Below are 17,796 nucleotides of genomic sequence, written 5' to 3'. Positions count from 1 at the left end.
AAAGCATTTAAGTGCAATTTTCAGTGGAGGTGACAAATAAATATGGAAATATTTATGTTGCAGGCCTAATTGGCTGACAGTGTACTTACTCTCCAAATGGCCTATGGATTCTAATCCCACTATGAGCATGGATGGTTGTCTTTAGCTGGGAGATATATTTTATGCCCAAGAATGAGATCACCACAATGCATATTAGAGAACTGTAGTAGCTTAAAGAAGTTTCAGTTTGATCTCTAGAGCATGGCTTCTGGATTATAAATCCCTTAGCTCACCTACTGTACTACTCTTATTTTACAAGAATCATTAAGGCTCAAGGTCTGTTATAAGTAAAATATTACTGATCCATCTCTCTTCATCTCTCTCTCTCTGTAACAGATAATGAACAGAGCATATCGTGAACTTGGAGTATTAAAGTTGAAAATAAATGTGGAAAAAGCATAATTTTTACCTCCACTACACCTTTTTTTGCAGACGTGTCTGAATGGCTATTATCTAGAAACATTGCTCTAGAGAACAAACAAGATTTCTAATAAATTTAGTTTAATCCTTTATCCAAGTGTGAGCAAACAAAGTTTGCGCCTGAAAGTATCTTCAGGACTGGGGTCAGGTAGTACAACACCGGGAAACTCGAAGCACAGGTGGACCACTTTTGCTACGAGTTGTCCGGTGTTGTACTACCTGACCCCAGTCTTGAAGATACTTTCAGGCGCACACTTTGTTTGCTCACACTTGGATAAAGGATTAAACTAAATTTATTATAGTCTAACCAAGTGAAAAATAAACTTTCAAAAATAAGATTTCTTTTTTTTTTTTAAATTTAAATAAATAAAAAATTAATATCATTTAAATGATTTTGACCAAATTTGTTTTCATTTCCACAGCAAAGGTATAAACTTTGCCGTGACACAAAGAACGATTAACAAATTTGATTTTATTTACCATATAGAAAGAAGCTTAAGATTTATCCCAACAACCATAGCAGATAAAGTACGTTTGAAAACCTCTAACATTTTAAATTTAAATTATACTAAAACAATAACTAGCAATAAATTCACTAAAATCAAATCTGACATCGTAATTACTAGAGCTGATAAAGGCAGTGCCACAGTTATTCTAAATCAAACTACTTATTTGGAAAAAATGAATCTAATAGTCTCAGACAACAGCACCTATCAACTTGTTAATGTTATGACCCTACCAATCGAATAAAAAAGAAAATGGAGAAACTTCTTAAATCAGTTCACCACATGGCAAGAAGATACTGTTAAAAAATTAATTCCACACTATGCTCATTCCACGAGAATTTATGGTCTACCAAAGATTCACAAACAAAACACACCACTACTTCTGATAGTCGAAGGTATAGAGAGCCCTAATTATCACCTAGCCAAGAAACTAGCGTCAACACTCAAGGAGTTAATAGATCATTCTGCCTCCTACATTAAAAACCTACAACACTTTGTAAACAAAATCAAAGATATCATACTGGAAAAGATAATTTAATAGTCAGTTTTGATGTCTTTGCCCACTTCACAAATGTCCCAATCAATGACACAATCATTCTATACCCTATTGCTAACTTTTACATGGAATATTTTGAGCAGCGTGCTCTAGATTCCTCTCCTTTAAAACCCAAGTCTGACTTAGATATGTTGACAATCATTTTGCTACCCAGCCCCATGGCTGCCAGACGTTAAACACTTTCCTCAGCCACCTAAACAAACAACACAAACACATACAATTATTGTATGTGTTTGTGTATGTGTAATAGATTGAAAAACAGAACACACTTCCATTTCTAGATACACTTGTCACATATCTTCCTTCTGGCATCTTTCCTTCACTATTTACTGGAAATCGACAAAAACTCCTACCATCACCCAACACAAAAACTAGGGGATCGTTAATACAATAAAAAACAGGGCTTTGAAGATTTGCTCCAATGAACAAGCACTTAAAGTGAATTAAAAGTTATCAGCAATACCTTCCTAAAAAATGGTTACAGCCAAAATACTATCAACAAAATCTTGTACAACACCTCACTTAAAAATAAACTAGACTACAATAAAACTAACCATTCCATACATTAAAGGGATATCAGACAAAAAAAAACCCAGAATACTACAAAAATACAACCTTAAAGCCACCTTTAAATCTCCTGCAAAATTAAAGAACTTACTCAACTCATCCAAGGATCCACTCCCTCTGCTGGCCCACCTGGAATATACCGTATTCTTTGTACCTGTAATTTGCCCTATATAGGGGAAACAGGATGCACAATTCCTCTCAGAAAAAAGGAACATAAATGACACATTAAATATAACTATGGTCAAGCTGGTCTTTCTGATCATTCCCTGAACACTTTACATAGAACTGACTGGAAAAGTACCTGTTGTTTACATCACACCAAAACATGGTATGAACGTAAATTTAAGTAGGCCTGTGAGATTCTTATCAGTCACCCTAATCTTAACAATAATGATGGTCTAAAAATCCCAAGCATATGGAAGGCACATATTCTAACCACTTAACTTTTCTCCCTACGAGTTAATTTTAAATAGAACCATAGGTAATCCAGGATCCTAAATTTAATATAACAATTGTCATGTTAAATTCGGACATCCTTTTTACTGTAAAAAAACTATCTATGTGAAAGAATGTTTCTCTGATGTTGTCTTAAATAGAATATGGTTTTGATGTAGTTAATTTATTTTATTTCATTTATTTATTGTAATTTTATTTCATTTTCACCAGAGGTCAGGCCAGTAGAATAACCATTGATCAAATAATTGTCTTCAGCATACTATGTGAAATGTTTCTGTGTGTGTGTGTGTGTGTGTGTGTGTGTGTGTGTGTACTCCAGATGATGACCATGATATGAAGTTGAAACGTCGGGAAATTAAAATAATTATTTATATCAAGTTATAGAGTCCATAATTTGTGTAAAATGATTGTGGATCACCGTGTAACACTAAAGGAAAGGATTGACCAAATTTGGAATAGAACTTCGATTCCTCTGTTTCCAATATAGATTAAGTTCTCTTAAAATAAAAGGGGGAGGGGAAGGGTATGGCAGAATTTCATTGTTTCCTTTACAGAAACCTCTACATGTTACATATAACAGTTGAACCACGTAAGTGGTTCAACTGTTATATTAAAAAAAAAAATGTGATCTCAAAATTAAAAAAATTGTCAAATAAATGGCAGCTAAGTACTGAGAAGACAGAAGGATGATATCACTTTAAAAGTGACTATCCTGCTGACAATAAACTGTCCAGATGTAAATTCTCCTCAGAAATTCAAGCAATGATGTAACAATAGCAACAATAAAACCACTGATAAAAATGCTAATCAAACAGCTGATTTTAAATTTTAGCAGTATCTCCAGATGCAGTTATAAGAATATCTTTTGATCAGAAAGATCGGGGTTTAAATGCTACCTCTGTCTGGGACATAAGGAATTTTCATAAGAGCTTTTTCAGCTGAAGATAAGTTAGCTGGTCTCACACAGAATTTGCTGGCATTTTTTTTTTCCTTGCAAAACAGACACACAAACTATGAGAACACGTTAAACTAACAGACAAAAAACAAGTCTCATCATGTTGGTCTCTTTAGCCAATAATTCAAACCATAACAAACCATTCTAAATTTTGGTCAACCTCCTGCCTTCTCAGTATTTTCCTTGCTTTTTTTAATATATGAGATGTTTTTCAGGAATAATTTTATATAGAACTAGAGAGAAATCTACCAAAAGACCATGCCACCATGTACACAGTGTTCAAACTAATGATAACATAAGAAATTGAAAACCAGATACCAGATTATAAATAAATGAGTTGATCAATGCATACAACCAGAGAGAAAGAAAGAGTTCTGAGGAAAATTGTTTAGTTGAACAAATGGCATTAATCGCAAAACCAGATGGATATTCATGAATGCAAAAGAAGAGCTACTCTACAGAAATGAAAATGAAAGATTAGTAACTTAAATTTTTTAAACAAAAATGACACAACCAAGACTAAGGAATAATATTAAAAAAATGGGTGAATCCCAAGAGAGAGAGAGAGCTTTGACTTAAGAAAGCTTTAGAAGATCAAAACAGAAGAGTATTTACATCAGATACCTTAAAAATATCATGGTCATTCAGAAGAAAGCCATTGAATGGAAACTAGTCATGAAATATTGTATCAAACCACCACATCAAGTGATAAATCCTCAGAGAACACATCAGAAAATGATGATGTAATTTACTTATATTTTATGATTAAGAGATGAATGTGCTGGAAAAGGAAGCCTCGTATAGAATAATATTTTTGATCTTTGCAAGGGCATATGACAGACTGCCATGTGGTAAGTTAATGTGTAAAATGAAAGTAAAGAGGATGGATAACAAATTAGTGAGATAGAGGAGACTATCTGACAGATACCAGTGATGTGTCACAAAATTCCGCTCTTAAACTACATTTCAATTTAGTCGTAAATGTTATTTCATTTAGTCTGATACAAGATATTCATCTGTTTGCTGATGTTAAAAAGTTGGAGAGAAGCATAAGTAGTAATACTTATGTCATATCACTTCCAGAAGATTTACATAGAATTTTTAGCTTGAATGAATGAGTGGAATTGTTATTTCAAGGTTGTTAAGTAGAGTGTTTTGTACTTGGAAGCACAGAAGTGTAATATTGTGCAGTGTATTCTTGAAACTGTGATCTAGGAAATTAATGATATTTGGGATCATCTGGTGGTAATGTGTGACAGAGATCTCATGTTTATGAGACATACTGCCAAGGATGTGAAAAACACAGAGATGCTGCTATGACAAGGAGAACTAATAAGTAGAGATAGGAAAGACACTGTACCCAATTTTCATTGGACAACACTACTCTGCACAATTTTGGTCACCTATATTCTGTGGTGATGCGGCAGCTTTAGAGAGAGACCAGTTGTGATGGGAGGTTGAAAACTGTAAATTTCAGTCATGAACGGGCAGAAAATAGGTGATATGATATGATACTATACCGATTAATATGGGAGGGTTATTATTCATTAAGTAGAGAGGTGGGGGAAGGCTTCCAAGAAATTGTACAAGAATGTATGTGCAAAAGAATAATTACTACAATTTTAACATGGAAAGTTAATGGGTTGAAATGTTTGCCAAAAGGTGATGCACAATACAGATATATTCTTAGCTGAGTGAGATCTCACATAATGTCTACCACATCCAAGGAGGTCTTGTTAATATAATAATGATAATAATAAAATACCTTGAACTACTACTTGAGCCACAGTCTCTATGTTTCCCAACTTGGAGGCTGCAACACATGTGTAATTTGCAGATTCTCTTATATTATCCAGCAGCAGCACATTTCTTCCAATAGGGATAGAATGCTCTGGAGTTATATCCAGTGATCCTTTTCTCCATTTTACAAATGGCATTGGTGATCCTACAGCAACACATGTAATATTAAGGCTACTTCCAGGCATTACTTCATAGAGAGGCTCAGGGCGAATTGAAAAATAAGGAGGTACTCGCCGCACTAAAAAAAAAAATACATACATACACACATATATATATCAATGAGGCTTTGACTCAAGGAGGTATTTGTACATAATAAGAGCAAATGACAGAAATAAATAAAATACTATATTATTAATAATAGTTGTTCAAGAGATACTTGTGCCATGACGAGTTTCTTTAAATTAACACAAAAAATACAAGGAATAAATAATACTATTTATTTAAGGCCATATATTTCAGCTTGAAGATTACAAGCCATCATCAGTGGTGATAACAGTCAATTACAAAGCAGAACATGATCAATGGATTGATTCGAAAAGTAAGAGCACATCATGTTATACATATAACAATGCAATAGTAATTGCATTGATATTGTATGAGGAAATATTGCAATATTAATATTGTCATGTGCAGAAGAGAAACATTTCACTTCATAAATTATAATATTTATCAAAATGATAAAGTAATTTCAAATAACTTTTACAGCAATTACTTGTTTTCTTCTGCATCAAGTAATTTTATATAAAATATCAATAATAAATATAAAATTAACAAACAAAACAAAATGTGAATTTTGTTTACTAAACAACATCCATATTTCATTTCCAAAATAGCTTGTTTTGATGCTATTAACATACTTGTCATACCAGATGTTATTAATTAATACACTTAGTTTTTATTTATAATATTTGTTTAAATCTCTTTCAAGTTCTTAAACCTATCTTTGCTAGCAAAGGTTGGTCGATTGGTAGAGGCTCTGCTACTAATGGCGCACAAAAAAAATTAAGCAAGTTTCAGCACGGTTAATAATTGGAAGGGATTCAATCGTTCGATGCTGTTGGCACACTCTCTCTCGATGAGTCTTTCCCTGGCGGTGTCACATAATAATAATAATAATCTACTTTTAATAGAAAATAAAAATACTATGAAGAAAATTTTCTCAAAATGATGATCAGAGCTTGTGAACTTGCTTACCAGAAATATGAAAGGCATGCACTTTTCCTACAGAATTTTTGACTTATCTTACCCATATCAAGATATTATAAAATTTCACTAAAATTTTTGTCAGCATTTCCAAAACAGCTATGTTCTAGCACCTGTGTATGTATGCTGTACTTTAACAAACTGCAAGTTCATTGCACAAGAAAGGGACTTTTTGGTTTGAAGCAATCACAAATGTCTAGTAGCCACAATTTATTAGTTTGGACTGTACTACATCAGTAATAAAAATAAGGCTTTGAGGGATATGCGTTAATAGAAGGCAATGCCCTCTATTAACGCACACCTGTAATCAAAAAGTTTCTAAACTAAGGACAAGATGACATTATTGTAGTTAATATAGGTTTCTTAGCTAGCTCACAGAGAACAGAATCAGGGTCATTTTCCATTTATTTAAAAGCAGCCTATGATAATGAGAATTCCATGTGAAGTGTGAGTGTGCCTTTTGTGATTTTCACTACACCAAAAACAAAGTTTAAAGAAAGAACAGCTTGCATGCACATCATATTCTGCTTCCACTGGTAAAACTGTCATCTCTGAAATATTACAATTCACATTCAGCAATGAGCAATACTTTCTTCCAAGAACTAATAATTAATAACTATTAGTTATTGGAGGGGTGCAAATCTAGCTCGCCTCCTCTTGGTGCACCCTAAATGAGCCTGGAGCGATCATGGTAGCCAGTCTATCCACAGATCTCCTGGCTACTAACTACATGCAGAAGAAGTGAATGATCCTTACAAGATCCATTTGAAAAACCAACTGACAAGAAATCTCAGACCTCAAGTCCGAATCTGTCATCTTAACATTGAAGGAATTAGCAAATCAAAATGCGAATACCTTTCAAAATTCTTTCTTGACCAAAATATAGACACTGTACTCCTCTAGGAAACACATGTCGCCACTGAAGAAGGCTTATACAGAAGGGGGGAGAATATACGGCTTCCAGCTTGTAGGAGCAACCTACCATCATGCGTATGGTGTAGCAACATATGTCAGTAACAACATCGAGCAAACTGAACTTGTTACTGCATCAAGTGATGATGATGATATTAACCTGGTCGTGATGAAGCTGGGCAAACTGATACTTGTTAATGTCTACAAGCCACCAAACATTTAATGGACTCAACAAGTCCCCCCCCCCCCACCTTTAAATCATCTAACAATATACACAGGAGATTTCAATAGCCATCATGAGTTATGGAAGTACGCTCAAAATGATGAATGCTGCTGGGCTGAGGCCTTCAATATCCACTTGATCTTTGACGCCAAAGAGCATGGTACCTTCAACTCAGCAGTATGAAGAAGAGATAACGACCTCTGTTTCATCACCTCTAATAACATAAATTAACCTCTACCTACTCAAAGAAGAGTTCTTAGTAACTTCCTTCACAGCCAACACCAGCCAGCCCTCCTTGATGTAGGCAAAAAAATATCTCTTGTCCGATCAATTCCCTGCCCGAGATGGAATTTTTGAAGAGCCGATTGGGAAAAATATGCCACTGACCTTGTCAAGTGTGTTCGCTTTATATCTCCTGTACCCAATAACTACAACTGATTTGTAGGAGCTGTCATCTCTATAGCTAAAAAACATACCCACAGGGGTTATAGAAAGGAGTATATCCCTGGATGGAATGAATTGAGTGAACAACTTTATGAGAAATTTTTGGAGAGTGGCGATCTGGAAATAACAAATGATCTCCTTCACGAATTGGATCCAGTAAGACAACAATGCTGGACTTAAACGATTGAGAGACTGTACTTTAGGCACTCCAGTAGGAAGGCTTGGAGTGTGTGCTACAGAAGCTAATAGGTGCCACAATGGCGACCACTAAAAAGACAGATGTTACACCAAACCAAATTGCTAATCATATTATTAAAATCTCGAGATGCCACCATGACAGAAATCATACCATCGAAGTTAAAAGAGGAGCCAGAGAATTAAAGGGAAAATTACAAGATGAATCAGAATATGCGAGACCTTTCAGTGACGAGGAAATCAACAATGCACTAGCCAATACAAATACGCGAAAGGTCCCGGGGTTCTACAGAGTTCAACTGGAATTTCTTACTCATACTGCAAAAACACCAAAAAATGGCTCGCCGTTTCTTTTCGGAAATAATGAGCACTGCTGTGTTAGTGAAAGAATTTAAGAAAGCTAAAATAACAGCTCTTTCCAAACCAGGAAAATCAACTGATGACCCACAAAACTATTGACCAATCACGTTATTAAGCTACAGATATAAGCTACTGGAAAGACTAGTGTATAACCGCATAAGCAACACCATCTTTGAACACGTTCCGATTGACAGAACATGTCGTATGAGTTAGGTCATATGACACGTTCCAAACAGTGTCGTATGACCTAACTGCTGCATACGACACTGTTTGGAGAGAGGGCATGCTGTATAAATTAATGAAAGTGCTACCGTGTTGAAAAACAATACAACTTGTTAATAATATGCTCAGCAATAGATATTTCTGTGTTGTCCTTGGAGAAAATATTAGTAACGAGAAGAAACTTAACAATGGCTTACCACAAGGCTCAGTATTGGCCCCTCTCTTATTAAGCTTATATATAGCCGATATGCCAGATATAGTATCTAGAAAATTCTGCTATGCGGATGACATGGTGCTAGCCGCCAGAAATAGAGAACTAAGATGGACGGAGGAAACCCCTCACAAATGACCATGCCTCCATCCATATTTACTTTAAGAAATGGAGATTACAACCAAGCCAAAATAAAACTGAAGTGTCAACTTTCTATCTAATTTTGGTATAATGACCTTCCGCTCAGTACATTTTTCAAGGTTAATTATCCCCTTTAAATCTCGGTGATCACATCTGAGCAGAATAATAACCCCCAGATGTGGTCTGATCGGGGCTTTGTACAATGGAATCCCACTCTTCCATTTCTGTTGGTGAATATCATTTTTAGCATTGCAGAAATCCTTTTGGTTATCTCTACCACCTTTGTGATATGTCCCCTAATCTTCAAATTTCTATTGATCATTATCCCAAGATCTTTTGCCTCCTCTACTTTTCTAATTTAGTTTGATCACAAGAGTATTGGTCAAACTATACTAGAGGAGGTGGAGGGCAAATTTCTATCGATAAACACCAAATTTCAAGACTTTATATTTCATGCATTAAACTGACATCCCCATTAATTCACCTACCTGCATAAACCGTTCTAATCATACTGAAGAGCATAATTGGCATTATCACTAATAACCCTTTCTAGATTCACATCATCTGCAAACAACTGAATATCCACTTGCAGTGTCACTGACATAAAACCTAAATGGTAGAGGTCCCAGTACCGAGAACTGGGAAGTACCACTTGTGACTTTCTTCTTCTTCCTTGATACTGCTCCGTCACACACACAACTCTGATATCTATCAGGCAGCCAATCTCCAATCCAATTCCCTAACCTGATATCTGATATGCTGCATTTTAAATATCACCTGATCATGTGGCACCCTGTCAAATGAAATTGCCTCTGTTATTTGCCTTTCAGATGGTTAACTATCTTTTTCTATTTACAGAAACCCAACACACTTTGGAAGATATGTACATAAAGTATCACATCATCATCAAGCCCAACAGTATGAAATCCTCAAAACATAAACTTCATAGAGCTGGGGTTGTTTGTTCTACTATTTGATGCAGCCCCTTCCACAGAACTCAACTATCTTTAAATTAAACTTGTCAAAACATTATATTCTTGATTTAACTTTTATCGAAGTGTAAGAAAAAAAGAAGTTTGTGTGTTAAGTATCTTCATGCCTAAGCTCGTTCTTGTATATGGATACTACTAATGACTTCACATCAGTTGCCTTAGTGTTCCATAATACAAAGCACATTTGTGCTACTTTATTGAGGAACCTCTCCAAAAACTCTAAGGGATCTTGTAGATCACTCTAAATCTCACTCTAAAGATCACTACTAAACTCATCAAATTTTCACTTATCACATTTTGACCTGAATCACTCGAGGATAGGAAACTCAGCAGTGGCTCCACTCCCCAAAAGGCAAGAGACTTATCAGGGGAGATCCAAACTATTATACACAAAACCTATCACACCTCTCCTTAAACTCATTCACTGTCAGTGAACTGAACTAATTCTGGAAATCTATTCCACTCATTCATCACTCTCCATGCAAAAATGTAGTTCAGTTCGCACACCCCTACTAACGACATTTCCACACAATCCAAAGGTGACCCTTACTTCTCTGACTCTTTGTCATATGTTAAAAAAATTTCATTTGCATTAATTTTATAAAACTCCTTTAATATCTTAAAAGTTTCTATCATTTCCTCTCTTTTCTGCCTATCAACTAACCTTTATAACCCACACCCTTTCAATTTATCTTCAAAGGGAGCATTCCACATACCTGTCACCAGCTTGGTCACTTGTCTCTAAATCCCCTCTAGCACCTCCTGATCCCCAAGAAACCCAGGTGATCAAACTTGACAACTGAGCACAGTAGTCAAGTTGTGGCTGAATTATAGCCATATAAAGAAGAATAATAGCTTCATATCCTTACTTGTTAGCATGTTTTTCAATTTCCAAGTAATCCTTTGTGCTATTTTAATAATGTTGGCAATATGCCCTCTGAACTTCAACTCTGTCTGCCATTATCCCAAAGTCAGTCCCTAGTCTCATCAAGTTCATGCAATCTAGTACTATCCATATGATACACCACATGCAACCTTTACAACCTGATGTTGAAAGTTTTTTTTTTACTTGGTTATACTATAAATTAAAGATACCAAGAAATTATTTTTGGTTTCATCCTTTATCCAAGTGTAACCGAACAAAGTTTGTGCGTGAAGTAACTTTATGACTGGGCTACTTGTATATAGAGGCTAATGACTTCAATTGTCTTAGTATCCCATAATGCAATGCACATATCCTTACAGACATGTATAATGCTATGCATTATGGGAAGGACCACTACACAGACCAGTTTCAACCTTTACTGAGGTCTCATCAGCAGAAGCCAGACCCAGAAGTGACACTAAGTTTCAAGTAATGCAGAAGTCATATTTCCATACACAAGTAGTCAAAAGTTGTCACTTGGATAAATGATGAAACCAAGAATATAATTTCTTGGCATCTTTAATTTATAGTATAACCAAGAGAAAAAAACTTTCAACATCTATTGTTACTCCAGAGGATTTTAGTAATAAGATATGACACCTTTTGATTACCAGTATATGGAAATATGACTTCTGCATTACTTCAATCTTGGTATCACTAGGTTTGGCTTCCACTGAAAGTATGCAGAAGTATAGTAATATGCCTTTTCAGTTAATTAACTGTATAGACAGTATATTATATGTGATTAAATAATTTTTATATATGAAATAATTAATTAATAAAAAACAATTAATATTGTTCAACTTCAAGTTGAAAAGATGCCAAAATCCCAATAATGGTAGCAAGCTACCATTATTGGAAGCCCCCTTTTACAGAAATGAAGTTTCTGTTATTTGCTGATAATGTCACATATTTTAATGATAAAGAGTGACACCTTTTGACTATTTGTATATGAAAATATGACTTCTGCATCACTTCAACCTTGGTATCACTTCTGGGTCTGGCTCCCACTGATGAGATCACTTCAATAAAGCTTGAAACCGGTTGGGATAGTGGCCCTTCCCATAATGCATAACATTATTACATGTCAGTAAGGATATGTACATTGCATTGCATTATGGGATTTAAGAATGGCAGGGCTCGAGGAATCTTCAGCTGGAATTAAAATTTGCGACAGAAATATTAATAATTTGAGGTATGCAGATGATACCACCTTGCTAGCAGAATGCAAAGAAGATTTGGAGGAACATATTATGAAAGTTAAAGAAGAAAATGCTAAATATGGCCTGAAACTTAACATGAAAAAGACAAAAGTTATGGCAAAATGTGAACTTAATGATTTTGAACAAGATGGGGAGAAAATGGAAGTAGTGAACAATTTTGTGCTCCTAGGATCCCGAATTGATAAAGATGGATATTTTACTGAAGAAGTTAGAAGATTATTACTTGGAAGGAAAGCAATGACAGTTTTAAGCAAGATCTTTATAGAAAAAAGATATTAGCCTCGCAACAAAAATCAGAATCGTGAAAGCAATGGTATTCCCTGTGGTATACTGTAAGGATGTGAAAGTTGGACACTGAGAAAGAAAGAAGGAAGATAGATGCATTTGAATTATGGGTTTGGAGATGCTTACTAAGAATACCATGGACTACAAAGCAAACCAATAAATCAGTGATAGACAGAATAAAGCCAGATTGCTCTCTTGAAGCTATGATCATCAAGCAAAAATTGTCATGCTTTGGGCATATTATGCAAGCAAATTACAGACTGGAGAAGATAATGCTTGCAAAAGTTGAAGCAGGAGAAGAGGAAGACCAACAATTAGATGGGGGGATGGAGTTCAAGAAGCAACTGGAACTCGACTGGAAATTCTGAAAGATATGGCCAGGGACAGATCTGAAGAGTGTACATTCATAGAATTGCCAGGAGTTGAAAATGATTTGATAGAACATAACAACAAAGGCAATTGATATGAAGTCATCAGCTTCTATAGCCAGTAGTGAAGTGACTTCACATGCAAACTTTCTTTGCTTACACTTGGATAAAAGATGAAACCAAGAATATAATTTCTTGTATCTTTAATTAGTATAATATAGTATAACCAAGTGAAAAACTTTCAACATCTATCTGTAATGAATCCAGAGAATTCATTACAGATCAGAGAGACTATTTTTAAACAGGCAGGAATGTTTATGAAACATTTGGCTAAAGCTTAACAGTATGGCTGCATTAACCTACTAGAAATTTGGAAGTAATCTGAAGATCAACTTCAACACAACAACTGCAATAACTTATCATCAAATTCCTGACATGTACTCTTAAGGAGTTTACAGGATATAATTGTACTACATGAAAACTTACATCATTACTAACTTCCTATCTACAATTTTCCTCCAAATCAATCTGTTACCTGTCAAGACTCCAAGATTATCAGATCTTGTATCTCTATCTACTAAGCACTTTTTTACTGTATCAATCCACCTATATCTTGGTCTTCCTCTGGGTCTTTTTTTTCCCTGTCAACTCTCCCGTTCCGTTTAAATGACCATACACTGAGATTAGCTCTGCTAACACATTCCTGGATGCTAACAGTGTCAAATTCTTTCCTAATATCCTCATTTTTAATATGATATTGCCATCGATGCTATCTGTTGACACCCCAAATCTTTCTCAGGACTCTCATATTTGTGGTCTCTAGTCTCTGATCAAGCATTTTATTTCTAACCCAGCTCTCAGATACATAAGTTAAAATTGGTTTGAACAATGTCTTGTATACAGCTAATTTAGTGTTTCAACTAATTTCTCTCTTATTTTATATAAATCTATTCAGTTGACTTCCTGCCATACTGGCTTTGTTGATTCTGTTGTCTATTTCCATATTTAATTTACCATCCTCACTAAAAATCATGCTCGAGTAGATGAAATGTTTTACTTGTTCTATAGGTTCTCCATTCACAATGCAGTTGATATTTTCTATGCAACTTTCTATTTTCATTGTTTTTGTCTTGTTATTATTATTATTATTATTATTCAGGCCTCCAAGGAGTCAAAAGACTCATCGAGGGAGGTCCTTTCTAAGACATAAAGTCTGTCAAGACTCATCGAGGGGAGGTCCCCCCCTGAGAAACACAAAGTTTATCATACCACTCCTTAAACCCACTGACCGTTCTCGCTCCCACCACTCCATCAGGCAATGCATTCCACGGCTCAACCACCCTCCACACAAAGAAACCACTCCTTACCCTCTTGCTCACAGTTTCCTTTCGTAACTTCCAGGGATGGCCTCTTGTCATCACTCCTTCCCGCTGATCAACCAAGCGAAAGAACTCCCCAGTGTCAACCCTGTAACCACCTCTCAACAGTTTAAAAGTCTCAATCATACCTCTCCTTCTTCTATCCACCAAACTCTGCAGTCCACATTCTCTCAGCCGATCCTCATAACTATCCTTGTACAGTCCTGAAACCATCTTTGTCATCTGTCTTTGTATCCTTTCCACAGTTAATTTATCCCCTTCAAATCCTGGGGACCAAATCTGAGAACAATAGTCCAAGTGTGGTCTGATCAGAGACTTATACAATGGAATGATAACCCTCTTATCTCTGCAGGTCAGTGTCCTTCTCATAATAGCAGCAATCCTCTGTGTTACCTTCACCACCTTTGCAATATGTCCCCTAAACTTCAGGTTTCTATCAATCATCAACCCCAGATCTCTTGTCTCCCCTACTTCCTCCAGTATAACTCCTCCCATAGAGTATGCAGCATCCCATCGATGTTTCCCAAACCTCAAGACCTTACATTTTGCTGCATTAAACTGACACCCCCATTCATTTGCCCATCTATCTAGCTTATTTAAATCCTCTTGCAGGGCTACCACATCTGCACTATTACTAATAATCCTTCCAAGCTTCGCATCATCTGCAAACAACTGAATATCCCCCTGCAATCCACTGGCTATGTCATTGATATAAAGGTTAAACAATATAGGTCCTAGTACTGAGCCCTGTGGGACCCCACTTGTAACCCTCTGCCTCCTGGAAACTGCTCCACCATACACAACTCTCTGATACCCATCAGACAGCCAATCCTGAATCCAGTTGACCAATCTGACATCCAGACCCATGTGCTGCAACCTAAATATCAGCCCATCATGTGGCACCCCGCCAAATGCCCTCGCCAAGTCCAAGAAAATTGCAGTACATGCCCCTCCCTCATCCAATGCTCCTGCAACTTTATTATAAAAGGCTAGCATATTGCTAAAACAAGAGCGTCCTTTCACAAATCCATGCCGACTCCCACAGACAACACCACCCCCATCTGCCCAATGCCGTACACGGTCCCCCACCACTCTCCCCAAGATCTCAACAACTACTGATGACACACAGACTGGCCTATAACTAGACACCTCCAGTCCGCCACCACCCTTATGCAATGGCACTATCTTACCTTCCTTCCATTCCCTGGGCACCTTTGCCAAAGCCAGACCCTCACTGAAAAGCCACGTTAAAGGTACTGTCAATTCCCTAGCACATTTTCTCAAAACTCGTGGCGAAATACCATCCAGTCCCACAGCCCCACTGACATCCAGAGCACTCAGCATCCGAAACACACTCTCCTCCTGTACCTCCAGACCTCGTACCAGTCCCATCCCTCCAGCACCAAAACTGACTCCTCCAAGATGAAACACTCCAACAAAGTGCCCACCGAACAACTCCACCACGTCCCCCGCATCAGTCACTCCACTCCCATTCCCATCCCACAACATCACTCCTCCACAGTCACTTCTCCTCCCACTGGCCACACAGCCAAAAAACCCCCCAGGATTTTCCCCGGATCCCAGGGCCAATCCCCTCCCACACTCCAGTCTCGCCTTCCCCACCACACGAGTCACCCCCCCGGCCCGTGTCCCACATTCCCCATGCATCTCTTCACCCGTCTCCCTATATCTCCTCCATAGCCTCCCCCTCGCATGCAATTCCTGTTTAACACTGTCCGTCATCCACCCTACTCCAAACCGCGCCCTCCTCCCCACTCGTGGCACACAACCCACCATTGCCGATAACAAATTGCTGACCTTCATACCATATCTATTACAACAGTTATGCAATTTAACCACGCAACTGGCCAAGACGTATATATATGTCCAGGTTACCATAGATGCGAAGTGCATATAAAAATTGTAATACCATTCATATTACATAGAAATATATGATGGATACAAAGTGTAGAGGACTGATGTATTTTATCCATACTGATGGCGATGTGGTTAATCAGGCAATCTTGCAGACTTTTACTGGATTTATTTAAAAGTATAACATCATCTGCATAAAGTAAAGAGCTGAGGTTAACATCTCCAATTATGATATCAGGTTTAATACCACTTTCCTTCATAATGTGGTCCATATAGATAATGAATAACAGATGGGATAATGTATATCCTTGTCTGACACCAGATTTAACATTAAATCATCTTCCTGTACTTCCTTCAATTCTATCTGCTGATTTACAACTCTAATAAAGACTAAGTATTGCTTGATATAATGCCCCATTGACACCATACAAGATGAGGATTGGACATTAAGTCGGAAGCCCTGATTGGTTCTCCACATTCCATTAAAGGCTATGTGAAGTTCTCCTCTTAGTTATACAGATTTGACCCTTACACACCCCTAACTTATTTGAAAACAAATTGTGAGGGTGCCAAATTAGGACTTTAGAATGTTTGCCCATTACAAATTGAACTGCTTCACTTACTCGTAGTCATGTGTAGGCTGTAACATGTAGTTGCGCTCTAAAGATGATGGTTTGAGATCCAGAAAAACATAAGCTAGTCAATAAACATCTTTTTTTTTTATAATTTACTGTTCTTGTAATACCATTAAATAAATTATGAATAATAACCAATATCTTAGTCTGTCAACAAGATGCATAGCTTTTAGAAGGATACAAATCTCACAAAAACATTAGCTGACTATTTTCATCATCCTGAAAATTTTTGTCATGAATGAACATAAAATATTATAATTTCCTTTTTTTTCTTTCTTTTTTGATCTTTCTGAATTCATTAAAAAGGTAAAAATAATAAGTGAATATATAAATAAAATGCAAATAAGATTATCATATGACCATCCCATGTTTCTAAAAATTACTAAAGTTGGATGGCTATTTTATTAATTAATTTAGTTAGTATTGTGGCATTGCAAAATATTGGTAGAAAGCAGAGGCTTAAGAAGAAAATACCATATAAAGATGTTATGGGAGTCATATCAGTAAGATCCTAGATGCTCTTATTGGATTTGATACACATAGTAAGGGGAAAAGGGAGGGATATTTTGCTGCTTTTCCCCACTTCTTAAAGAAGTCAACATCTGAACCAATTCTGGTCAATAGAGCATCATTTGATAACTATGCTCCATTTATAACTAAAACCTCTACTTTCACTATATTAATAAGTGCCATGTGTATAGTATTTCATCTGAATCTTCCTCTACTTTTAAAAGCCAATATCTATTTTCAAGAATAATTCGTCATCATTCCATTCTACCACCCATAACATCAATGCTGGATTTGCTGACCACACCCATTTAAAATCCTGAAATCTTTATTGAAAACAATCACTTCATTATGTAGCAGCGTGTAATTTTACCACAGTGAAATATGTTATCCTTTT

General features: G+C 36.4%; 1 protein-coding gene across 4 annotated transcripts in view; it reads right to left on the bottom strand.

Annotated features, from left to right (window-relative positions):
• LOC150092284 (tyrosine-protein phosphatase Lar-like) overlaps positions 1–17,796 on the bottom strand; it is a 1,042,795-nt gene that overhangs the window by 666,358 nt on the left and 358,641 nt on the right. For all 4 annotated transcript variants that reach the window (XM_090415047.1, XM_090415048.1, XM_090415049.1 and 1 more), the window contains exon 8: positions 5,265–5,537. In XM_090415047.1, the coding sequence (XP_090271173.1) occupies positions 5,265–5,537 (273 nt within the window). The remainder of the gene's footprint in view (positions 1–5,264; positions 5,538–17,796) is intronic.

The sequence above is a fragment of the Typopeltis vanoorti genome, chromosome 26, assembly GCF_054136105.1.
Source record: "Typopeltis vanoorti isolate ZY-2024b chromosome 26, IOZ_Tvanoo_1.0, whole genome shotgun sequence".
Classification (NCBI taxonomy): domain Eukaryota; kingdom Metazoa; phylum Arthropoda; class Arachnida; order Uropygi; family Thelyphonidae; genus Typopeltis; species Typopeltis vanoorti.
This window is presented reverse-complemented; position numbering and strand designations above follow the sequence as displayed.